Source organism: Perca flavescens, chromosome 21 (genome assembly GCF_004354835.1).
Source record: "Perca flavescens isolate YP-PL-M2 chromosome 21, PFLA_1.0, whole genome shotgun sequence".
Classification (NCBI taxonomy): domain Eukaryota; kingdom Metazoa; phylum Chordata; class Actinopteri; order Perciformes; family Percidae; genus Perca; species Perca flavescens.
This window is the reverse complement of record NC_041351.1, coordinates 9,749,225-9,775,316: the sequence shown is the minus strand read 5'-3', so window position 1 is coordinate 9,775,316 and position 26,092 is coordinate 9,749,225. Positions and strand designations below refer to the sequence as shown.

General features: G+C 41.8%; 1 protein-coding gene across 2 annotated transcripts; it reads left to right on the top strand.

Moving 5' to 3' along the window:
• The first annotated feature begins 1,433 nt into the window (after nt 1-1,433).
• Nucleotides 1,434-25,808, top strand: sec24c (SEC24 homolog C, COPII coat complex component). 2 transcript variants are annotated; one of them, XM_028568329.1, is made up of 24 exons: nt 1,434-1,618; nt 3,371-3,549; nt 6,031-6,111; nt 7,182-7,302; nt 8,412-8,578; nt 8,727-9,461; nt 9,717-9,859; nt 14,390-14,498; nt 14,744-14,871; nt 16,046-16,184; nt 16,288-16,403; nt 17,207-17,331; nt 17,704-17,895; nt 17,996-18,089; nt 19,466-19,582; nt 19,740-19,910; nt 20,121-20,217; nt 20,311-20,456; nt 20,830-20,968; nt 21,270-21,388; nt 22,223-22,402; nt 23,855-24,040; nt 24,319-24,408; nt 25,091-25,808. In XM_028568329.1, the coding sequence occupies exons 2-24, from the start codon at nt 3,390-3,392 to the stop codon at nt 25,229-25,231; spliced, it is 3,696 nt and encodes a 1,231-aa protein (XP_028424130.1). In that variant the 5' UTR covers nt 1,434-1,618; nt 3,371-3,389; the 3' UTR covers nt 25,232-25,808. The 2 variants fall into 2 exon arrangements, with proteins under 2 accessions (XP_028424130.1, XP_028424131.1); XM_028568330.1 differs by lacking the exon at nt 6,031-6,111.
• The last annotated feature ends 284 nt before the right edge of the window (nt 25,809-26,092 follow it).

Below are 26,092 nucleotides of genomic sequence, written 5' to 3'. Positions count from 1 at the left end.
GAGAATCACACCAAGGGCCAGACATAGAGTTTATTGACGTGCTTTTTGTTACAGCGTGTTTTTAAACATTTTGGTAGCTTTTTTCCTCATTTTTTGTTGTTTTTGTTCCGACTTTTTTGTGGCTTTCTCAGACATTTATCACCTTTTTGTAATTTTGTTGCTTTTTCTGACATTTATGTACGCTTTTTGTCACATTTTTGTTGACATGAAGCCTTACAAAAGTCATCAAAAGAGTTCCTTAGCCATCAAATTTAGCAAAGCCTGTTTCACAGCCTGAATATGAAAACGCTCTGCTTCTGGGGGGATTTCTGAGTCTCAGAGTTGGCAATGTGTTTTGGTTTGGTGCACAACTAGGTGGGCAAAAATGTATTGTGAACCCAAATTGATATACGGGCCGGATCTAAATCTGTAAGGGGCTGGATTTGGCCCCTGGGCCTTGAGTTTGACACATGTGGTCTATACAATGTATCGGCGGCATCAGAGTGGGGTACTAGATGGAGTTGACCTCCTAGGACATATCTTTTTCTTCTTCTTTTTTTTCGTACAGACGTCAAAAAACACAATTTAACACAGAAAGCCCTGCCCTTCTGCAGTGTTGGGAAATATGATCAATACTGCATGGCTCAATACTCAGGCTGCTGTTCATCTGATTCAACACCTCTGATCTTGCAGAGGAAAGGCAGATAATTACAAAATTTAGTTAGCCAAAATGACTTGGCCCAACAACAGCTTAAATCTGATCATCTAATGTTTGTGATGAATAGTCACATGTAAAATAATTCCAAATTGGACCTGATGCAAGGTGAGCTGGGCCAAAATTTGGCACAAGTCTCATTAAGGGGAGCAGTTTTCACCACCAAAATGTAGCCAAATCTGGCTAGCATTTGGCCCTGACACTTTGGCCCAATTCAGATGGCCACCTCTTGTCACACTGTAATTATCTGATTGATGACTGGAAGGATCACCATAGAAATACTCGCTGTGTCAAACCTAGTGTGAAAACAAATATTGTTAGGTGTGTGTGCATAAAATATTCAATAAGGTTTCAAGTGTAAAAGTGTTGTCCGTGGACTGTCTACCTTCCATTGCGTTGTCATACAAAATGCTCTGCTAAATCTTGAGAACAAAGTGTCAATTGTTATTAATATTATTTTACACGTCAGTAACTGAGTTTATAGTAAACTTCACATTGCATTGGACTGCTATCAGTAACCAAAGCCTTCCTTGGGACATACAGCATATTTTCATCATATTCATATTCATATTTTCACTTTCATCACACAGCACTATAGTTTATGTAGTTTATTAGATTTCTATATTTTCAAGGCCTAGGGCTATATGTGTTATTATTTTTTCGCTGTTTTGTGTATATATTTTAATATTGTTGAGTTTTATCTCTCGGTGAATGTGTGTGAATGTGGAGGAAGTCGCTGTACGGTGCCCGGATGTGGACGTGGCACAGCGCTGCAGCAGTTCCGCCGAATGTCCGCTTCTGCTCACCAAGAAGGGATTAGTGAGAAACACCCCGGGACGACATCGGCTTCACAGTTTGTCGGACACCGGGTTTCACAGATTCTCCCGAGCAGAGGATAGCCTTACTATTTACAACACTTTGGAGGTAGGTTTCGATTTGACACCAGTTAATGTATGACATCTCTTCCCGGCTTGACAGTAGAGCTTGGATTTTGCTACGTTTGCTAATGCTAGCTAATGCTATGGCACGGCTAGCTAGCATCGCTCTGTGAAATAGCTGGAGGTTACTAGCTTAGCTGAGCTAGTAGGCTAATATTAGCTATCTCCGGTTGTGGCGTTTTGGTCACAGCTGATTCAACCACTGTTGCTGTCATTATGATGGTCGTCTGGTTGCTAACTTTAGCAAGCTAAGTTAACCCTTCTGATTTGGAAGTTTGTTGTATCAAATTTGGTTAGACTCGTAACCGCCCTATCATGTTAACCAGGCTCTGTTTTGAGCGTTTTTGGTTGACATGTTAACGTAAGCTAGCTCGCGAGCTAATTGTATTGCGGCACTTAGGTTGTTTCACGTTAGCACATACACACTGCTGCTATCACACTTCACCCCTAACTTACGAAGCTGGCATTTATTATGCTCAAAGAATACGTTGTTTTACTCGTTTTGAATAGTGCACTGTTTCTAATGAAATTGCTTACCTAGTTTCTTAAATATGCAAATCAGACAGGAGAGCAGATGTGGGTCACTTGGTAGGCCTGACATAATAAATAGCTGTAGGCTCCAGCGATTGTATTTCTCGTTGTGGCACCTGCATTGCTGAATTATTCAAAGACCCCGCTCGTTTAGCCCATGTTTGTCTGTTAGATGATACTCCTCACTCATGTCATATAGGTTCTCCAGAAGCCAAGTGAATAAACAACGGCACTCGTGAAGCTCGTGTTAGCAAGGTTAAAGTTGACATGTGATATGCAGGAATTCTCTTGCTCATAAAGTTGACTCACTGCCCCACTAAGTTACCTTCTGGGGTCTTCTCATGAACTGTAAACATTTAGTCTCAGGTAAACACTCAGTCTCAGGCACATGCATGCGTACAGTAGACATTACACATCTTCACAGTATCAGACATTTTATCTCCCCCTCATAGTTGAGAAAGCAGTAGTTACTAGTCTTGTGGCTTGTGTCTGTTTTGCTTTAAGTTATTGAAATTTTTTGGTTTAAGTTTTGGTCTAGTGTGTGTGTGTGTGTGTGTGTGAATTCTGTGATTGAGACACAAACTGTAGGTGTGGTCAATGTAAACATACAAAGCCAATAAAGGTGTTGTCACTGAACTAGGACATTTTACCGTCACAGAAAAAGTTTGATCTGTGTGTGAAACTTGTAGAGCCAAGCTGTGCAAGCTTAATGTGTTTTGCATTACTCTTCCTGTTTGTTAGTTCAGGTGCATTGTGACAGCACACTCAGTTGGGGTTATGTATATCTTAGGACTGCCTTAAATTCTCTTTGTTTTTAGTTGAATATGGAAAAGTTTCCTCTATATGCTGAAGAACATTAAACTGAATTGCTGAATATTTTTTCTTAAGAGAGAGAGAGTTGGCAGGATACATTCTTACTAAGATCAATTGTTTGTGTTTTTTTAACTTCTATCTATAGTCCACATTTTCCTCATGGAGTGAGAAGTGCTGTGTGGGCAGATTCCCCCCCACTCCTGGAAAGAAAGCCCATCTCTTCAGGATCAGGGGAACCCGGGACTGCCTTAACACCCTTTGTCATTAATACCATCCCTGTCTTACAGGATTTTACACTCCGGACGTCCTGGTGGTGAAATCCCTGTTTAGAGCCTGCAAACAGGCTAAACAAGTTTAGTCTTGAATTATGAGAGTAACACTTTTTTCTCTCCAGATTTAGGGATGAACTGAGGATGAATGTAAACCAGCACACTCCAATGGCCTCTCCATATGGCCAGCCCCAGCCTGGCTATGGCCAACCCGGCTACGCACCCCTGGATGGGGGATACCCCGCACCTTACGCACCCTACAACGGCCCTTCTTCAGCCTATCAGCCTGGGGCTCCACCACAAGGTAAAGTGCTGCTTCTGAACAAGTTTGCGTACAAGTGAGTTGAGAGGGAGAGACACCAGGGTTGCATCTCATAACCCTTAAATTACATCCCTGACTCCTCCACTTGCCTCCCTTCCTCGCGGCGTGCACCTCTTAAAAAGTGAAAGTGCACGTCGCCGTGACTCACGGCGCTTGGCTGTGGCTTGGTAGCTTTGCATTTCCCCAGACTCATTTCCTGTTTCTCCTTCTTCACAAACAACATGAAATCAAGGAGAGGGTGAACTTCTCCTTGCACAGATTTCCCACCGTGGTTAGAAAGCACAGGGGAGACACTTTGTTTCTCTCAATATGACTCTAGAGCCGGTACTCGCTCCGAAGCTAATCGCCGTCACTCTCTCACTCGTCTTACCCCACACTCACACACATGCTGGACCAGCGCACCAAATATAAACTTCAGGACACTTACTTAGGCTACGGCGAAAGCTCTGTGTTGAGCCTCCGCAGCACCATAAATCACGCTTTAGTCCCTCCCACCGCGTAGGCACCGGAGAGACGCGAGGAGAGAGGCAACGAGCAAATGTTTTTAGAGGGATGAGACGTCCTTTCCTCTGAAGCGTCACATGAATTCGTCAGCGATTTGGGCCGAGTTAACAACTCCTTACGCTGCACGGCTTCCGGGAAGGCCGCTCTCGTGTATCCTCGCTCGTTGGCTCCTCTGTGATCCCTCCTCGATGCCCGCTCCTCGGTTTTTGGGGCAGAAATTAGAGCTTTGAGACGGCCTTCACCATGGAATGACAGAACAGCTTCCAGTTCAGCAGAGGACCGAGGAGTCGAGTAGGGCTGCAACTATCGATTATTTTAGTAATCGAGTATTCTACCGATTATTCCATTGATTAATCAAGTAATCGGATAAGAAATACTTTTGTTTTATTGAAGAGCAATAATATACAATAGTTTGGTTTAATTTTCGAAAAAGCAACATTTATATTGCCTACATTGCTTAAAATATCTCTCAAAAAACTAAACATTAAGTGCATTTAAGTGCCGTATTACATTGTTTTTAAAGAAAACATTTTCTGAAATGCAATAACAACCTCAAACTAAGACATTAAACATACATAATCATTACCTTAAGTTGTGCAACTTAACTTTCAGAACTACAAGTTTCAACCTGAGACTGATCTGTATATAGGCTTATAAGTATATATAAGTTATACTTAACCTATTTTCATTTATATATTTGATTACAATGTCACACAGCTCTGTTACACTAGATCCGTTGATCAGCTGTTTCTCCGTGAAGAGAGAGTGAGAGAAAATGGTGCGCAACAGTCAGCTGTTTTTCCGAAGGGATAGTCAACAAGTCGGCTCTTTAGATCAAATTGTGGTCACCACTAGGTATTTTCTTGTCTTTGTTTTTGGTAGTTGTTGTGTTTGGTGTAGTTTCACGGTCCATACGACTCTGTGATTTACTTTTGTCGGGTCCGCTTCGTGGAATAGAGGATTAAGTTAGGCTATGTTTTCTGTTGAGATGCTAAAGCACTGACGTCGTGCTATTATTGTGGTAAGCTAGTTCCATTTTGCAGTAGACACACTCTACAGAGTTTTTGTTTTAATTACGTTTGAACTGATTCCAAACTTTGGGCGCTTTCTGTCATTTTCTCCAGCCTGTCTCTTATCTTAGCCCCTCGCTATTTACGCTCTAGCATGTGTCGCTAGTGCAGCAGAAACGTCTGGTGTGCGACAGTAATAATGCTCCATGCGCAAACACCGCCCGTCAGCGATACAACGTTGGTAACATTGATTTAACGAAGCTTCGAGGCAAGTCATTTTGCGTCGAGGATTTTTTGTAATCGAATTATTCGAGTTATTCGAGGAATCGTTTCAGCCCTACAGGATATTAAACCTGTTTCAAGCCCTTTGGACCTGTTATCGTTTGTCCTCTGTCACGTTTGAACTGATTCCAAACTTTGGATACTTTGTCGTTTTCTCCAGCCTGTCTCTTCTCTTAGCCCCTCACTATTTACCCTCTCTTTCTTCATTTTGTAAACTGCGCCGTCAGTTTCATGGCAGGTGTCGCCAGCAGCGCCAGACCAGTGTGCGACACTAATAATCATCTGTGCGGAAACACTGAGCGATACGTTTGTAACATTGTTTAAACGAAGCTTCGAGGCAAATCATTTTGCATCGAGGATTTTTAGTAATCAAATTATTCAAGTTACTCGAAAAATCGTTTCGGCCCTAGAGTCGAGGAGCTATCAAATAAGGGTTACAAGATGCAACCCTGGTCAGCTGTGATGCTCTTTATGCACTCCTAGTCCTAACCTTGGAGTCCCCTACCTACCTTGTTCTCACCATGTGATTGTCCCTGTATGTGTGAGAACAACACTGTGCCTTTACACACTAATCTGAATCTTGACTGCCCCTCTTATATCTTCACATTGCTTTTAAGCAATTACCTACATCATTCTGTATTTGCCTTCCTCTTTTCTTGTATTTCAGGTTATTCTCCTTTCACAAACTTTCCCTCTAAGGCTGTGGTTGCCAACCCAGTCTCTGACCTCTCCTCTCCTCTTGACTTAGGTAACGGCCTCCTCTCTTTTTCTTACTCATTTCACACTCCGCGTGCTCTGCAATCATTGAATCCCTTTTCTACCTACAGACATTATTATTTCTGCCATGCGCTTTTGTCAATCTACAATAGAAGCTCTTTTGAGTCTACCTAACGCCAGTGATTGTTAAGCATAACAGCCAGCCAGTTACTAACCTTTTTTTTTTTTATATTACCAAATGTTTTGTATTACCTGGAAATGTGAGCTATGCTTTTATTATGTGTGATAGATTTTCCAAATTCAATCTCTGCATCCCCTGGTCATATTTATTTTCTATTTTGTTCACATTGTATTTTTACATGCATATTGTTGTTGTTTTTGAGTGACCAGTAGGGAAGGTAGAGGTTTTTTTTGTGCTTTTTCTCTCTCTCCTTTTTTGTAGGCTAACAGTTTCTCATGACTGCAATTTTAAAACCGTAAAAAAACAAAGACAAGTTGTCAAGATGTTTAGCTAGATTTTACATCCTAAAATTGTCAGATGTTTGGTGTCTATTTCCAGCCTTCATCAGAACATCAGCCCCATGGATTTGACTGGCCCTCTTACCAGTTTGTAGTATGTAGTCTGTGCTCCTAACCCCGGAGGCAAAATCTGGGAATGTAATCAGGCAACACAGTGGCTAGGGATGCAAGATATATCGACTCAATATCACTATCGCAATATCACGTTGCGCAATGTTATGTCTAGGGGTGCAAGATATATTGACTCAATATTGTTATCGCAATATCGAAAGTGTTGCAATAAGTATGCAATATTTTGTTTATTTTGTGGAGCGCAGCTTCCCGTCCGTTGGCTGTGTGACTTAGTTGTGTTTTGATTTAGAGCCCGCTTGAAACGCTATAATGATCATGTTTCATTGGCCAGTTACCGTGCTACTTGCATATGTTAGTGCACGTCAGCATACGGGTCCACTACGTGACAAACTTTATGGAGCGTACCACGTGTGTGCATATTTCAACAGCGGGACAGCGTAAGTGATTTGTTGCAGGGAGTGGTTATGCTTTTTGCAGGTATGTTAGTAATCTTTTGTCCCTGCATTTCAGGTCCTGCCAGGGGTCCTCCCACCTCTGGCGCCCCTCCAGTCTCGGCGCCTCAACAATATAATCAGTACAGTCAAGGAGACATGCAGAATGGACCCCCACCCTTGACACAGGCCCCATCTAGGTAATTACATTTTGATTGATTGATTATTTCCTTGAGTGTATTCAAACAGCCTGTGTTTTTAATGCCAACTATGATGACTTTTTTTTTAATTTCCTATTTGAGGTTACCTTGTAGCAGGTCATTCAAATTCTACGTGTTTCACTTCATAAATTCAGCTCATTCAAGCAGGTGACAGAATCCATTTAGACACCAAATAACTGCACCGAGACTGTCTAAATCTGTAGGACCTGGTGCTCCTCCAAGAAGACTGTCAAGTTAGTTGGGAGTGAAAGTGGACTCCAAACCAACCAAAGCATTATTGTTTATAATTATTTAAAAACACACTAAATGTAATTGTAATAAACTAGTGCTTCAAACGCCTAGCATAGAAAATTATCTGAGAGAAAACCGGAGTTCCAGTTGCTGCTGCTATTCAGTTTTCTTTTTTCTAAATATGCTGGTATTGAACACAATATAAGGCCAGGTAGTGCAAAGGTAGTATATCATGTTAACCAGTGCGTTTACATGCACTGTAGTAGCCAGGTTACTGCACTCGGGTGCATGTGGCAGGCCAATGAGATTTTTCCTCTACCCCAACAGTATTTTGGAAACATGGCTTTCTCTTTTTAACTGTGTTAGGGATAGAAGATGCTGCATCATTCGATCCTGACTATTTTTGAGTGTATGTGTGTTGAAGCAGACTGACTGAGAGGACAGAGCGGGGCCTTCCCTCCCCCTGTTGCGTCTGAATTTAACAAATGGACTTTTTTTTTAAACTTCTAGAAGCTACTTTGTGTAGAATCCATGAATATGCTATGATCTCTCCTTTCATTCAGCCGTTCTGTTGCTACTTTCCCTGTGTGAAGTCGTTGTCCTGCACATGCGTACATGTTAAAAACCGGGTACTCATTAACATGGCCAAGAAATCAGCGTTCTCCAGGAGAAATCTATCAGGGGGAATCCAGTTTTCTCTAATCCCCTACCCCGATTACAGAAATGTACATTTTCTCATCTACGTGACGTTAAATCAGCTTACTCCAGATAACTGACTGTAACCCGGTTACTTAAGTACATGTACACACACACACACACACACACACACACTCACTGAAAGATTTATGTGTTTCCAGGCCTGCTGCTTCTCAGCTGTACAACCAGGGAGCTGTGAACCTGTCAGGGCCACAACCCTCCTATCCCCAAAACTACGGGCCCCAACCCTCAATGCAGCAGGTCACTAGCCAGATGACTGGGATGCAGCTCACCTCTGGAGCGCCAACCCCTACAGGGCCAGGATATGGTAAATTTGGATTGATTTATACTTGAGTGTAGTGTAATTAACTGGAATATTAATGTAAATAGAGAATGATGAGTGTGGGCATAACAAAGATTTAAATGTGAGTGCTGTAGCTGCATGTATCATGGACTGTCTGTTGCTCTCTCCTTAGCTCCACCTCGCAGCTCACAGCATCCTGCCAGTTCCGCCTACTCAGCCGCACCCCCACCATCTTACACCCAAGCCCCTCCCCCTGCGTCCTCTGCCCAGACCCAACCACCCCCTCCCAGTGGCCCTGCAGCATCTCAACAATACTATGGAGGCCCACCACCTCCTTCTCAACAGCCATTTAACTCTTCTCTTCCCCCTACCTCTCAACGACAGTTCCCCTCTCCTGGGCTGCCACCTTCTTCCTCTCAGCAAACTTTTCCTCCCTCCTCCTACTCGGGTCCTGTGTCTCCACCCAGCCAGGCACCTGCTCCCCCAGTGTCCCAGCCACAGCAGTCATTCCCTCCCACCCAGCCGCCCTTCTCCTCAGCACCTCCACCTGTCAGCCAGCCTGCCTTCGCCCCCGGCCCGCCTCCCCCCACCCAGGGCTCCTTCCCACCTAGGGCACCCCCTCCTTCCTCTCAGCCTGGGTCTTTTCCACCTCCTGGTCCTCCTCCAACCTCAATGCCCTCTGGCCAGTACCCAGGCCCCATGCCACCCCAACAGCAGCCCCCTCCATCACAGCCACACTCTTACCAATCAGGCCCCCCTCCTATCAGAACTCAGATGCCTCCCATTTCCATGGCCCAGAGCAACCACCTGCCTCCAGGACCACAGGGCCCACCATGCCCTCCTGGGCCCATGCAGCAGCCTCCATCTCAGCCTGGCATGCAGGGAGGATACCCTCCCCAGCAGAACGGTGAGGAGACGGCCACTAAGGGCCCATTCAGACCAAAATAAGCAATCCAGCAATTTGTCACAGGGTTGTGCGGCGGTGTCAACGAAATGGCCTATCTGTGTTACGTCCTGTTGTGTTCTTCAACCCCCCAATGTAGCACAAGAGGAATTTATATTTCACAGTAAATGTTTTCCGTCAGATCGTATATAGATCTCGGCGTTTCCGAGAGATTTGTGTTGGTTCTCCATCACTAATTTATTTTCTTGTTCTCTTCAGGTGCGTTTGGACAGGTTAGAGGTCCTCAGCCTGGCTATGCAGGTCCTTATCCCGGGCAACCAAACTACGGAGCCCCTGCACCAGCCCCTGCTCCTGGTCCTCCTGCACAGAAAAGACTTGACCCAGATGCCATTCCTAGCCCGGTGAGCAGTCGCAAAAACACACACATACTTTTTAAAACCAAATTTCTTAGTTTACGACCCAACACCCATGCTGATTGTTTATCTCTGTCCATTTGTGTTCTTTACACCATGTTTTGAGATAAGTAGTAGTGAGGAAAGATGACTTTTCCAGAGGCATTGTTGAGTGAGTTTGCAAGTGACATGTACACTCACGGTCCACTATATTAGGTACACCTGCATAATCTAAAGCAATTTGATACTGTTAATGCTACATCTGATGTAGCATAAAGTCCAATTTTACGATGCGTATAATTGTTCTTTTTGACAGTCGGAGGTTTTAGTTCAATATAGTATTGAGGACATAGTAGTGTTGTACTGAAATGCATTATATTCAGAGGTGCTTTTTTAATATTCTGTCCCCATGTATGTAAACATAAGCTGTCCAGTGGGGACAAAAAAATAGGAACACCTCTCAATATAATGTAGTTCAGTTCACTACACTACCACCTTAAACCATCAATAAATAAACATATAATTGAATTTAAAACGTTTCTGACCATGTCAACAAAAACAGAACATTATAAACTTCATGAAGGTTATATAGCTGAGCTGTTGTATTGAATTGCATTAGATTGTACAGGTGTACCTAATAAAATGGACACTTGAGTGCATATGATTTTGCATGGACCGCTTAGGGCTGGGCAGTAAATCATCCTTACATTGAACTGGATTTCTTATGATATTATCACATTGTGGTATAATAACCAGAGCTGTCATCTTAATTTATGATACCAAGCACTTAGCATAGAGTATTTTGAATGAATGAAACGACCACCGTTTTAGTTCAGTATTACAATTGACTTTACTATGCAGTCCAATATGAATCCAAATATCTGTAACTGGGTAATCTCAGTTTTTCATGGCCTGTTAATGTTGTATTTATTGTCATAATGCTGTTCATAATTGCTGCCTTCTAGGCCAGATCTCCTTTTAACAAAAGAGATTTTAGATTTTTTTAAATTGAGAAAAGTTAAGAAATGAAATGAGCATAAATGTATTAACTTAACTTAACCTGAGACATCACATTCACTACTGGATATCACAGTATAGTGATAGTATATGTTGATTTTTGAGAATGCCCCTATGAATATCTTGATATTGCCCAGCTCTAGCACCACAGAAGTCTAACAGTAATGTTTTAACTTTGTAAGCTTCTGTAGCCGTCTTTACATTTAGAGCTGCTTAGCATGTGTGTCAAACAGGCTTATATTAGTTTATGTCTACTCACGCTTGACTGTCATAGTCTACAGTACCACTAATCTATAATCAATACTACTGATCAGTTTCTCTCTGAATAACAGTGCTGCCTGCTACTCAGCATAGTCTTGCTGAGTTTTCTCTTCTCACACTCCTTTTTTATATTTTCACTTTTTTTTTTTTTTTTTTTTTTATTATTTTGTCCTGTTTTGCACAATTTGCTGGACAAACTTTTGAATGTAAAGCAAGCGTCTGACATGCCGGCTGTGCAGAAATCAAGACATAGAATAGATCCAGACGCTATCCCCAGCCCAGTAAGTTTCCTGTGTGCCTGCCTTTTCATCTGCTTCATCCGGTCTTCTCTGCCCGCTTGCACTAACCCACAGCTTTCACCTCCTGTTCTTGTCCTTCTAACCACACAAAGTCAGTGATACTCACAATGTGAAAGATGGGCTCCTGTTGGAAATAATAATAAGAACTTGCACTACTTACGTTAAAGACATATGTTGTGTATGTATTTTGTTAACGGTTCAGCCATCCCTGCTATTTAATGTTTCACCAGAATTGTTCCTACCCACCTGGAAACATACATTAATGCTGTACATGTATCACAGATATATTTTGGCATCTGATATATTCCAGCACTAATGCCCAAATAAAATTGTCGCGGTCCAAACAAAACACTAGTGAAAATGACATTGTTTAAAGGAATAGTAGTAGTTTGACATTTTGGGGGAAATGCTTATTTGCTACTTGAGTAAGATCATAAGATTCATACATCCCACATGTCTGTACGCTAAATATAAAACAGCAGCCAGCTAAATTAGCAATAGGACTGGAAACAGGGGAGATGGCTAGCCTGGCTCTGTCCAAAGGAAACAAAGTCTGCCTATCTAGCACCGCTAATTAACATGTATCTCATTTGTTTAATTCATACAACAACATAAGTGTAAAAACGACAAATCCGCATTTTACATGTGGTTCTCATCTAACTCTGCAAGAAATAACATTTCCCAAAATGCTGAACTATTCCTTTTAAGAATCATTTCTGTTTTAGAGAGTGTGATAAGGATTATTTTATGTAAGTCATATAGTTGTGGCCCTCCGTAGAATACTAATAATCTTAAGGACATTGTCCAAAGATATGTCTCCATTTAAAGCAGTCACTGTCAGTTTTCCCCTCCACTTCTCATCATATGCACTTCATCTTAACCCTGTGTTGGTCATTCCTACTACCTCACTCCCATCTCACTGTTTCTGTGTGTTTGATCAGGGCTTTGAGGCAGCCTATCTTAGTTTGAGAACTTGAGAGTAGTGTTTATGGTTTGTCAATCCTGCTCAGACAGCCACCGCCTCAAAACCTCTCTGTGCCCTGCATGGTACCCTGCGATGTTTTGAATTGCCCACAATTCCATGCATTAATGGCATGCCTTGATAAATCCTGTGCTTTTTACAGGAAATGTCATTCAGTTTTGATTTTATAAGTATTTTGTCATATTTGTGACTCTACACAACGTACTGTACTTTAGCATGAACTTGTGCCATATGTCACCTACGTCATGACTATGATTTTCATTTATTATGTTTCCCTTTATTCAGTGTGTGTTTTGTAGCTGCAGATGTGTGCGTGGAGGGGTTGTGTAAAAGTCGTCTCCTGCATGTGTGTTAAACGTTCTTTTAGAATTTTTGAGACCCATGGACAATATATCGTGAACTAACGTGTAGGGGTGTGACAAGATCTCGTACCACGAGATATCGCGAGATTAAAACGAGAAAAGATTTCTATTTGAGGTAAAGTGTCTCGCGATATCGGTACACAAATGAAGAGCAGCAGTCAGCATGACGGATGAGTCTGACTTTGACCTCGAAATTAGCATAGAAGATCCCCCTGCCCGTTCTCCAAAGTTGACTCAGAGTTAACTTTTGCAGAGCAGTAGCGGAAGAAAAAAGCTGCCTGTAAAACCCAGCGTTAGAACGTTAGAGCGTACTGTCTCTCGCTCTCTCTCTCGCTCCCCCTCTCTTGGCCGAGACACACACACACGTCTGCAGCGTGCAGTTCACTGTGCGCTGTCTTGCACAGACCACTTTCTGTCCTTTTTTAAAATGAGTCGGGAAGCGGACAGCAAAACCTAACTTTACTTAATGATATTAAACAAAGAGAAATGTTCTCCGTTCGTCCTATAATGGTCCTAAATCGATACTAGAGTAGCCTTCTTGTTTGCTGCTGCAATGAATAAAATGCAGAGGAGAAAAGAGCATCTGTCTTCATAAAAATCTGTTGAGTGTTTGATGGTAATTTGCTTGTGCTTTAGAATGTAATCAATGTGAAACATTAGTAAAATAAGCTTTATTTCTCTCTGTCTACAGTGACAAATCCAAGTACTTAACTGGTCTAAACTACTGCCAGAAAACCCTTGGTTACGTTGTAACCTTGGTTCTCTGAGTGAAAAGACTCTCTCTCCACCTACATACAGTACAGGCCAAAAGTTTGGACACACCTTCTCATTCAATGTTTCTTTATTTTCATGACTATTTACATTGTAGATTCTCACTGAAGGCATTAAAACTATGAATGAACACATATGGAATTATGTACTTAACAAAAAAGTGTGAAATAACTGAAAACATGTCTTATATTTTAGATTCTTCAAAGTAGCCACCCTTTGCTTTTTGCTCTCTCAATGAGCTTCATGAGGTAGTCACCTGAAATGGTTTTCACTTCACAGGTGTGCTTTGTCAGGGTTCATTAGTGGAAGTTTTTCCCTTATTAATAAAAAAGCAAAGGGTGGCTACTTTGAAGAATCTAAAATATAAGACATGTTTTCAGTTATTTCACACTTTTTTGTTAAGTACATAATTCCATATGTGTTCATTCATAGTTTTGATGCCTTCAGTGAGAATCTACAATGTAAATAGTCATGAAAATAAAATGAGACTCATTTGAATGAGAAGGTGTGTCCAAACTTTTGGCCTGTACTGTATGGAATAAGTAACAGTGTAACTGTTAGTTATACAGGAGAGAAGCCAGTCATTTGAGTTTGTGGCAAAACCTTTCATTGCTCTTTTTTCATTTTGAGACATTCGATTGAATAAAGGACTATTTTTCCAGTCGTATTTTTTCATTGAAGTTTTCTCTAAAATAGTGTTAAAATCTCGTCTCGATCTTGTGAACCCAATCTTGTGTCTCGTCCATCTCGTGAGCTGGGTGTCTCGTCACACCCCTACTAACGTGTGTATTTATGCTGTAAACCTGTATAAATTATGGATATTGTTGTCGTCCTCCCTCATTTTTAGATCCAGGTAATAGAGGACGACAGAGCTAAGTGCACGGAGCCATTTACCACAGGGGTCAGAGGTCAGGTCCCACCGCTGGTCACCACCAACTTCCAGGCCAAAGACCAAGGTATGTTCTACTTCCTGTAAGCACATTCACATCTGGCCGCTTCTCACCCACATCTTCCAAAAGGGTTCAGGAAGTTAAACGTGTGACCTTTTGATCACAATCTCATAGAATTATCCTTAAGGTCACTTTTCTTCGCCCACTAGCAAAACAAAAATCAGAAACATTAAACAAACTTTGAATCTCGGAAAGGTATGTGGATTGTGTAAAGATTTTGATATTAACGGAGAATCTGTGTCTGTGTTTAGGGAATGCCAGTCCTCGGTTTGTTCGCTGTACGGCCTACAATGTGCCTTGCACAGCCGATATGGCCAAGCAGTCTCAGGTGCCTCTGGCCGCTGTCATCAAGCCCCTCGCCACGCTGCCGCCAGATGAGGTGAGCAATGCCCCCCCCGTCTGTCCATTCTCTCCTGTATTGTAAATGCTGTAAGCCATATATAGACAGGGCTCTTTTTTTTCTGGACTGTTGTCTGAAATTGTGGCAGTTATTGCATGAGACAATATAATCTAAGAGATAAACTGTGTTAATCTTAAAACCATCAGAAAGCAAAAGAAGACGTCATTAGGGGTGTGCAAAAACATTATTCATATTCAAATCGCGATTCAAGCTCTACCGATTCAAATAGATACGATTTATTTGTTTATTTTTATAATTTTATGTCTACTGCAATCACATGGAAAAGTAACTACACTTCCATACTGTGAATCGTTTTTTTAATCGAGAATTGTTTTTTTTTTTATTTATCAAAAATCGATTTTGAATCGAATCGTGAACCTAAAAATCAATATCAAATTGTGACATTTTCTGAATCGTGCACCCCTAGACCTCATGCAAGATGTAAGAGTTTACTGAATATCTTTGTGCTTTGGACTGTTGGTCAAATAACAAGAGAATACATGCCTTATGGCTATGGTAAATTATAACAGGCACTTTAAAAAAAAAAAAAAAAAAAAAATATATATATATAATACCAAATTATCAAATAAACACAATTGTTAGAATCATCCATAATAAAATAAGCGTTAGTTGCAGCCCTGCAAGTGTTTAGATAGTAGTGTTAATCTGACCCAACAACAAGCTTCCTTTGCTCTCCACTCATCTGTCGGTTCAACAGTGCAGCTCTATCTTCCACTGAGATTTTCATAACAGTTGGACCGTTTTAACCCTTAACCTGATTTGAAAAGAGATTAATTTTCAGGGCAATGCCTGGTACGTAGTTTTTAGTGCCTGTGATGTCAGTGGGATAATCTGTTTCAAAATCACAGAGGTGGGAGTGGCTGCCTGACCTTGTTTCATGCACTCATCACAAAGTAAATGTTTGGACTAGTTTTATGTTGCATCACTTGCGCAAGAAAACCCACTTTATATGAAACAGGGTGCAAATATTATATTACATCACATTAACACCTGTTTCAGTAATTCTGCCCACATTAGGGTTTTAGAGGAAGTCACCCTCATAGCTAAATTATATGAATCAATTCTGTCAGCCTAGGATATCCAGATTATTGGATAAGACTTCTCTTACTCCTTTCATCGCATCTCTCGTCAGACGCCTCCATACCTGGTGGACCACGGCGAGGCTGGTCCAGTCCGCTGCAACCGTTGCAAGGCCTACATGTGTCCATACATGCAGTTCATAGAGGGAGGTCGGCGCTTCCAGTGTGGCTTTTGCAGCTGCGTCACAGAAGGTGAGTTTGTATCTGTTTTCATGTATTAAAACTTTAACAATTTTTTCTATTAAACTCATTCTACTGACGTTATCTGTTTGCCCTTCCTGCTCTTTTCCCATAGTGCCTCCACATTACTTCCAGCATCTAGACCACACCGGTAAGAGGGTGGATTGCTATGATAGGCCGGAGCTGTCGCTGGGCAGCTACGAGTTTGTGGCCACGGTCGACTACTGCAAGGTATGTCCTTACTGCAGGAAACAAACCTTTTGCTCATCGGACTCTGGACTCATATAGATTTTGCAGCGGATCGTTTACCCATGATTCCCCTCAGGGATCTGCAAAAGTAATTTTCTGGAATAGAGGCTTGTTTAATTGTATCACAGGTCAGAATGACAAAATAATGAACAAAGCTGTTAACAACAATCTACGAAAACAAGCCAGTCTTACTCCGTTATTATCCAATGACCTACTAAAAGCAAAGCCTGTAGGTAACTGTCTCAATTGAGTTTCGCTGAAATTGGTTTGTTCTAAATTTTATTTCATTGGTATCCGCTTGGAAAGGATTCTGTGCAGGTCACTGTGACGAGTGCTGGACCGATATTGGTATTTATGGGATATGGAGCTTACAAAACCAAAATAAGGACCTGTGCTGTCCAGTTTCTGTCAAATTAGTTATTAGAGTAGATAAATGTACCCACATACATTTTTACATTAATATACCACCCTGATGACTTTTGACAAAAATAAAAGATGCCATTTTGGATACAGTGTATTCAATTGCTTATACAATGCTGCAGGTGTGACACCAACCGTATGATTGGTCATATGCTAAGATTGAATCAGTGATTACATGTATTATTGTGAAGGAAATGTTAATTTTCTTTGGATACTTTCAGAAAGAAAGCCTTTTTGATTTTTATTGATACACAAAGCTGATGCTATCCAGCTGATGAGCAAATTAAGTTGCAGAATCTGTCTGATTAACATGTTACTATTATTTACACATGACTTCATACATAGTATTTAATTGTCTCCAACAGAACAACAAGATTCCACAGCCTCCAGCCTTTATCTTCCTTATTGATGTGTCCTACAACGCTGTGAAGAGCGGGATGGTCAACATTGTCTGCCAGGAACTCAAGACCCTCCTAGACTACCTGCCCAGGTACTCAAACACAGAAACACATAAGGCACGAGCAGGAGGAAAAGAAAGGAACAGAGGAAGAGAGGGGAGAAGGGAGACACATTGAACCAGTGAGGAAAAGACTGATAAAAGGAAAGATGGAATAGACAAGGGAAATTCTATGAAGGATAGGATGGGAAGAAATTAAGCATGCAACAAGGAAGGGAAGTGAGAGTGATGGAAAATAAGGCAAAGAGAAAGAATGAGAATTAAGTGAGGAGATACAGAGAAAGGAAGGAAGCAAAGAGAATCAGAGATGGGAAGTGAGGATTTACATGGAGCTGAAGTTCCAGCTCATATACGGAAATTAAAACTTGACCATTCTCCCATTTCATCCTCTGTTTCTGCATCCAGGGAGAACCCAGAAATGGACTCTGTAGTGCGGGTGGGTTTTGTCACCTACAACAAGGTTTTGCACTTCTACAACGTTAAGGCGAGCCTGGCCCAGCCCCAGATGTTGGTGGTGTCAGATGTATCCGACATGTTTGTCCCCCTGCTCGACGGCTTCCTTGTCAACGTAAACGAGAGCCGGCTTGTTATCGAGAGGTGTGCAAACACACACGCACACTCACACATTAACAAATACATGAGGTGTATGGACAGACTAATGGATCGGGTTTACTGACATGCTGTTTGTGTTTTCCAGTTTGCTGGACCAGATCCCAGAGATGTTTGCAGACACCAGGGAGACAGAGACAGTCTTTGGACCTGTTATCCAGGCAGGACTGGAGGCACTCAAGGTAAGTCTGGAAAGTCTTTCCAGGGGTCTATTCCACAAAACCAGGATAAGGGATTAAGCCAGGATATTCCAGTTATCCTGGATGAATTAAGGCTTGACTTGGTTGCACAAAAGCAGAAGCACTTGAGTTACCATAGAGATTTATTCTTTGCAGCTAGCCTGCTGCTGACCAGGCTAACAGCCAGGATTTATTAATCCTGGGGCCTTTTCTGTTCACTCAGCAGTGGTTTTACCTCATTTTTATTAGCCTGCATTAAAATACAAATGGTACATATTGCTGTTCAGTAAAGCACCGTTATTATTTAAATTTTTGACCATTATTTTTTATAATTATTCATGTGACTTTGCTGTATGAAAACTGCTTGTTGTTGGTGATTATATTACAGCAGTTGTTGAGATAATTAGAAAAAGGCTGATACAGTTGCAAATGTGTTTTTAAATGAAGTCCGTGATGAAGGACAGTAACTAAAGTGCTATACATGTGTTAGTGGTTCTACCAATGGCAGACTGGTCAGAGACCAATACACCTTTAATTATTTTAGATGACCTAGTCTAATCTGTGCAGCCTGGCTTGGTGCATTTCACGAAAGGCCAAGCCAGGCCACACAGATTAGACTAGGTCAAGCCTCGCTTTCATCAGGTATCCTGGATTTATAAATTCTACTTTTGTGCAATACCCCTCAGGTCTTCTTGATACATTTCTAAGCAGTCGATCTTTCTTGTAAACAAAGTTTCTGTGTGGATTCTTGAGGTCTAACAAACATGTTGAATGCATTTCCTTCCTCATAAAACACTTGCAAAGCGGATTCCTTTTTATTCTTTTTTGTAAGGCACATTACTGCCACCTGCAGACCACTGGTGTAGTGTGAAACCACTTTGTCCTTGTGCGTACAAGACAAACCTAACCAGGCACCCCACAGAGAACCATCTTAAATAAAACATTTTTGGTTAAGTTTATACCCAATTTGGGGGGCATTTTGCCTTTATTTGAAAGCTGATAGTATAGAGTAAAAGAGGCAACAAAGGTCCACAGCCAGAATTTAAATGTGGACGCCCTGTAATTTAAAGCTTTAACGCAGACCCTTTTCCCCAGCACTTTCCAGGAACCATTTTAGAACTATGAATTTCAGTTTTTGACACTTAAAATTCCCGGAACATTTTGGATTGAACGAACTAATGTAAATACACCTGAGGTGACAAGCAAATTTTGAACTGAACCCCCTGCTGCTATTCTGAAACTAAAAATGTATAGGAATGACTCGGCGGGATGACTCCGATGGATCTTGACCCAGTCTAAATACATCCGGATACGTGACACCAAGTCTGTACTGCTGACATGCCAGATGATTTATATGTTACTGTGTGTCACTTTCTCAGGCTGCAGACTGCTCGGGGAAGCTGTTTGTGTTTCACACCTCTCTGCCCATCGCAGAGGCTCCTGGAAAACTAAAGAACAGAGAAGACAAGAAGCTGGTTGGGACAGATAAGGAGAAGGTTGTAGCAAGTTTATTGTCCACTTTTATTGTTAAAAAAAATGATCTGTTGTATGTAGTATCGAAATATGTACCTCTCATTTCTTTGGGACAAAAATTCTTATATTAGCAAAAAAGATTCCACACTGACTCCCAGTCCTCTCCTGTCACATCCACAGTCTCTGTTTCAGCCCCAGGTGGGATTCTACAACACCCTGGCTAAGGAGTGTGTAGCCCAGGGCTGTTGTGTGGATCTCTTCCTCTTTCCCAACCAGTATGTGGACGTTGCCACGTTAGGGGTGGTTCCTGTCTCAACTGGTGGTTCCATCTACAAATACACCTATTTCCAGGTGAGAGAAAGTCACCCTCTTCCTTCTTCCGTCTCATTGTGCTGCATGGTTTCTCTCACATTGGTTATATTTAGGCAACCTGAGTTGCATTTTATGATGTATAATGCTGCCATTTCTCAGTGTTTTTTGCTCTGAAATACCAACTGGATCATTAAACACTGTAACATGTACCTTTTAGTGTTTAACTCATGGTGTGTTATGTCATCCCAGGCTCAGTCGGACACGGAGCGATTCCTGAACGACCTCAGACGAGACGTTCAGAAACTAGTCGGCTTTGATGCCGTGATGAGGGTGCGAACCAGCACAGGTGAGGCTCCCACACTTGTAAACAAAACAACAGGCAGACCGAGAGATTTGTAACAACCCGACTTTATGATCCTCCTGCCTCCCCTCCCCTCAGGTATCCGGGCGACGGACTTCTTCGGCTCCTTCTTCATGAGTAACACCACAGATGTGGAGCTGGCAGGCCTGGACTGTGACAAGGCCATCACTGTCGAGTTCAAACACGACGACAAGCTCAGCGAGGAGACGGGGGCACTCATGCAGGTGTGTGCCACAAAATCCTTTGAGGAGAAGGGGAACACATTTTCATTTATAGTTTCCAAATCAGACATTTTAGAATAATTCTAAGCTTCGAGGTGCCATAGTTGATTGGAGTCACCTAACCTGGCATCGCTGACGTCAAATCAGTCTGTTAATCTGGCATCAAATTCCTCAATGGTGGGAAATTTTAATACCAACCAGTTTTTGGGGTGTTTTTTTAGATTATGCTGCCTCAACTGCAATTTTAACCTGCGAAGCTTGATCCACAGCTAGGTTTTGTACATAGTACATTTGGTAGAAAGGGAAAAACTAAATGTAAACACTGCCTTAGTCAGCTTATTTGTAAGAAATGCACGTCTTGTTTGTTTCCCTGTAGTGCGCCGTGCTTTACACCAGCTGCAGCGGCCAAAGGCGTCTCCGCGTCCACAACATGGCGGTCAACTGCTGCTCTCAGCTGGCTGACCTCTACCGCAACTGTGAGACGGACACAATCATCAACTTCTTCTCCAAATATGGTGAGGACGAGCTCACAGAGCAGAATATCTTCTTCGTTGTTATTTACTATCAAGTAAATCCACAGCTGAAACGTAGCCAACAGTAGAAAGCTGCACCTGTTCTTGACAGCTTGTTGGTGTAAATGTGCACAGCTTTGTAAGTTTGAAGCAGGGTGTCGTTCACTCACCATCCACAGGATAAAGTAAGGTGGAAGATGATAAACTGTAGATATCTCTTGATTTTGTGACAAGCCGGTTGTAATCGGTTCCCTTTCAGGGATCTGTATGATACACCTTATTTTATTGTTTTTGTGTGTTGCAGCTTTCCGAGGCCTCCTGAGCAACCCCACTAAGGCGGTAAGAGACACTCTGATCAACCAGTGTGCTCAGATTCTGGCCTGCTACCGAAAGAACTGTGCAAGCCCCTCATCAGCTGGTCAGGTACGGAAAACCCCTTAGCGTACTGTGTATCTATACATATTAGGGGTGTGCATCTCTCCCTTACAAAACCTAGCGGTCGCATGCAGTTAGCACATGTATTTTCTATAGACCCAAACAAAGGCGCTGGTTGGCTGATCCTTGCCACCCCTGACGTGAATGACCAAGTCCTTTATCACACATATGGGAGGCTTTAGTCTCCCTTGCACATTAACACACACCCGTTATTTTCAACGGCATTGCATAACGTTACAACCGGGGCATCAGCCAAATCTTGGTCCATTTGGATCTATCCACCTCTGTATAACGATAACGTAGTCATATCTGTCATAATACACCCGGATACCAATTCGTATCAGTGAATCTTTACACTTCTAATATATACAGTACACACACACACACACACACACACACACACCCCCAGCAGACATCACACCCTCCGTGACTTTGTGGAATACCAAGTGTTAAAGATCACATATAGTTCAATATCAGATATTGAATAAAAAGAGAAACAAAGTACACTTCAGTGCACCACAATCATATCAAGCATTGCAGAGTTATTATTATTATTATTACTGTTATGCAACATTGGGCAATTTTGGCTCAGGGTCCCATTTTCCATTGCGCTAAATGTCAGAGATTTCTCAGGCTGATATTTTGTTTTTCTTGAAAAGTAAATGCATTTAGAGCAGAATCCATGCACTTAAAAATAATATAAACACCAAAGTATCTCCGTGTCTCAGATAAAGTTACGAAGCTCTGCCTTCACACATATTACGTGTCACTTTAGGTATTTACTGTACATCCCTAAGCGTACCTGTGTTTGGGTTTCCCCAGCTGATCCTTCCAGAGTGCATGAAGCTGCTACCGGTCTACCTGAACTGTGTGCTGAAGAGTGACGTGCTGATGCCGGGAGCTGACATCTCGTTGGACGACCGGGCTTACCTGAGGCAGCTGATCAGCGGCATGGACGTCGCAGAGAGCCACATCTTCTTCTACCCCCGCCTGCTGCCACTGGTGAGACCACATACACACACTCACACTCACACACACTCACACTAACACACACACACACAAAGATCTCCTCTCGTCACTTTACCTATTGGATGGTTCGGCCCCTCAGTTATGAAATCTTCCTGTATTCTGTGGCTCAGTACCATTGTCCACCATACTCACTGAACCCTGACAATCTTAACATATCATCACCTGTGTGAAAATGAGGAGAGAACGGTGATAGGTGTTAGAAATAGGGCAGCTCTTTGTGAAACCACATTTCATATGAGCAGAGGCATTTCTGGGATCATCAAAGAGGCAAGGCTCATCTTTGATATGGAGTTTCATAAAACAAGTCTTTGCTGCTCTGCTACTCAATAAGATAATAGCCTGGGTTTTATTAATAATACAGTTTTATCAAACCATATGAAAATAAATCTGCATATTTATGCTCTTTTATAGAACAAAGATGCAGACACAGGGCTTTTATTTTTGATGGTGACGCTTTTGTACTTCCTCCATGGAAACTATTTTTATCATTAGAATGCTATATTGTGAAACTCTTGTGTAACGTCTGCAGCATTGTAGACTTTACTACCTTACTTGCAAGCTTTGCACACTAGTGTTCAAACTGAAAAATGTGAAAAGACCATTGTAAGGCTAAAGCTGAAAATGAAAACTTAAAAAAAAAAAAAAAAATTCTAGATTTAAAATTTCAGCTTTTTGAGATGCAAAGAGAATATACACAACACATATATTGTATGCACAGGAAAGAGGATGATGCTGTGTGCTTTACTCCCTCAAGTCTCTGTTCATCTCTGCTATTAAAGGTCCGGTGTGTAACGTGTTTAGTTCATTCTCAAAATCTGTGTTGCCCGTTCACACACTTGTCCTTTTTCATGAATATTTACCTTCACCATCAATTCCAAGTATTCCTATCGGCTTGAAATTTTAGATTTGCGTTTGCATGAACTGTGGTAGACGCTCCATATTCATGCGCCATCTTGAAATACGTTAGCCGGTAAGGGACATACAGGACATACTGCTCCACCTTTTGCGTTTTCGCTGTCACATGATAAACTCACAGGTGCTGCTAATGCTGCTAATGGGTATCGTAGCTTCCCGGCAAGTTTGAAGAAGGAAACATTGAGGACCACACATATTCAAAGTCCAAATTTCAGGAACAGGTGACTTCTTAACCCAGAAAAAGAAAAAGGATATTGAAAAGAGCAAGAAAATCATCATCAGAAAAAAGCGTGAAGGCTACCGTAGCTACGTACTTGTAACTGCATGGCATGAGAGAGTTGATTGTGATATGATCCCAACGCTAGATGGGAGAAATCCCCACACATTGGACCTTTTTAAAACAATACAAAAAAGGGGAAAATTAATTTTTTTTTTTTTTTTTTTTTTGACTAAATGCACTGTTTGATCAGTAGATGGCAACACTAACACATTCCTCTGTTGTTTTTTTAGACGAAGTTGGAAAGCGGGTCGTTGCCCTTGGCGGTGAGGGACTCGGAGGAGAGGCTGTCTAAAGGTGGAGTTTACCTCCTGGAGACGGGACTGCACCTCTTCCTGTGGGTGGGAGCCAGCGTTCAGCAGGAACTGCTGCTCAACATTTTCGGCACGCAGAGCTTCAGCCAGATAGATCCGAGCTTGGTGAGAGGAAACAGATCAGCTTCCGTGTTATGTCTGACTCACTGCCTGCAGCTTACAGTAATCCTGGTTTGTGTTCATGAGGGAAGGCTGACCCGATTTAACACGTTGCGAAACTCGTATCCAATATACCACGCTTTATCCGCAAATGTTTTCTGCAATCTTGCTTTCATCAGCCATAATATTAATAATAATATTCCAAGATTGATTTCATACTGTCTTTGTTTGCCTAATTTTCAAAGTTGTATATCATTTCGGAATGTCACTGCTCTGTGTTTCAGACAAGTCTGCCAGTGCTGGACAACCCCTTCTCTCAGAGACTCCGAGACATCATTGAATCCTTCAGAGCACAGCGATCACGATACATGAAGGTAAACTTTCTCTTTTCCTTATTACCTCACTGGTGTCCAGACACTTTGTCTTGCTTTTGTTATTTTTCTCTGTCCTGTCTAGGGCTGGATACGGTTTAAAATGTGTTTCGATATATCAGTGCCAATACAGTAACTGAGTGTTAGGGAAATTATGATACATACTTTATCTCTTGTTATTATTAAACTGTTTGCATAGAATAATATTACACTGAATACTCTAAACAAGATAACATGGAGCCATTGCGTGTCCTTGTCTAAGCACGGTGTGTTCTGAGGGCATACATGCCCTCCCAGACCAAACAGGGGAGACGTCATCGACTCTGACAAGATAACAATTGACAACATCTACTCTGTATCATGATTTATTACATTTATTATAAAAAGCAGCTGTAGAGAGCTTTTCGTTAGGTCATTGTCTGTACTATTCTGTAGGGCAGAGACTGCCTCCTTATTGGGTTCTCAAGTAAAATGAACTTTAATATATCTTAAGTGGTCTCTGTCTATTCTTGATAATGTAAATTATTCTAACACTGAGTGAGTCAATTTATTGATAAAAATCTAATATGCGATTAATCAATAGTGAAAATAATCTGTGCTGCAGCCCTACTTGACAGTTTTTGATACTCGACTGGACACATTGAGGTTTGATCTCTCTCTCCTCTCTTTCTCCTCCGGTTTGCAGCTGATGGTGGTCAAACAGGAAGACAAAGCTGAGCTGATATTCAGGCACTTCTTGGTCGAGGACAAAAGCGCCAGCGGAGGAGCGTCATATGTGGACTTCTTGTGTCACATGCATAAGGAGATCCGCCAGCTTCTCAGCTAGGCCTACAGACACCCAGCTTCACCAGTGTGACCCAAACACTAACACCCCCCACCCCCCCAGGTTCACCCTCTTACTTGTGAAAGAAAGCGTTTTTTTTTTTTTTTTTTTAAACCCAAATAAACTAAAGCTCTCCATGCTGTCTGTCAGCTGAGAGACGAGCTGACAGATCGTGTGTGCGAGTGTGTTAGTGTGTGTGTTAGTGTGTGTGTGTGTGTGTGTGTGAGTGAGTGTGAAAGAGAGAGCTTTACTCTGCCTCAAATCTACTACTCCTACACAGCTAGAGCAAAATAACTAACGAGGGAGGGTAACGTATATACACAATTAAACAATTATGTATGCAACTGAGTGAGAGACGGAGACAGCTGGCTGATGTTGACTGTAGTCAGGGTACTGTCTGGATTACTAGCACTGAAAGGCTGTTTTGGGTGCATTAATGACCCTCCGATAGCAAACACATTTTATATGATTAAATCCCAATAGAGTGAAGGACATCTACATACCAATACATACATGGAATTAAATAAATGCTGTTCTTTCTGTCTCTTCTCCCCTTTAATCATGGCCTTAGTACCCCCCCCCCCCCCCCACCCCCCCATGCGGCTCCAATCATCCATAATGTGTGTTTGTGTTTTTCCAGATGTGAGAGGATTAGACAGAACAATTTTTTTTTTTTTTTTTTTTTTTTTTTTTGGTGTCTCTGGGTGTGAGCATCCAAATTTAAGCCTACATTAACCGCTCTAACTGGAGTCTGATGAACTTTTACCTACATAAGTATCCTGAAATGTAAAATCTGGTTTTAGTGTCCACAAGTGAACTGAAAATAAAGGTGCACGTGGCTGCTCTGTTATTACAATAATTGGT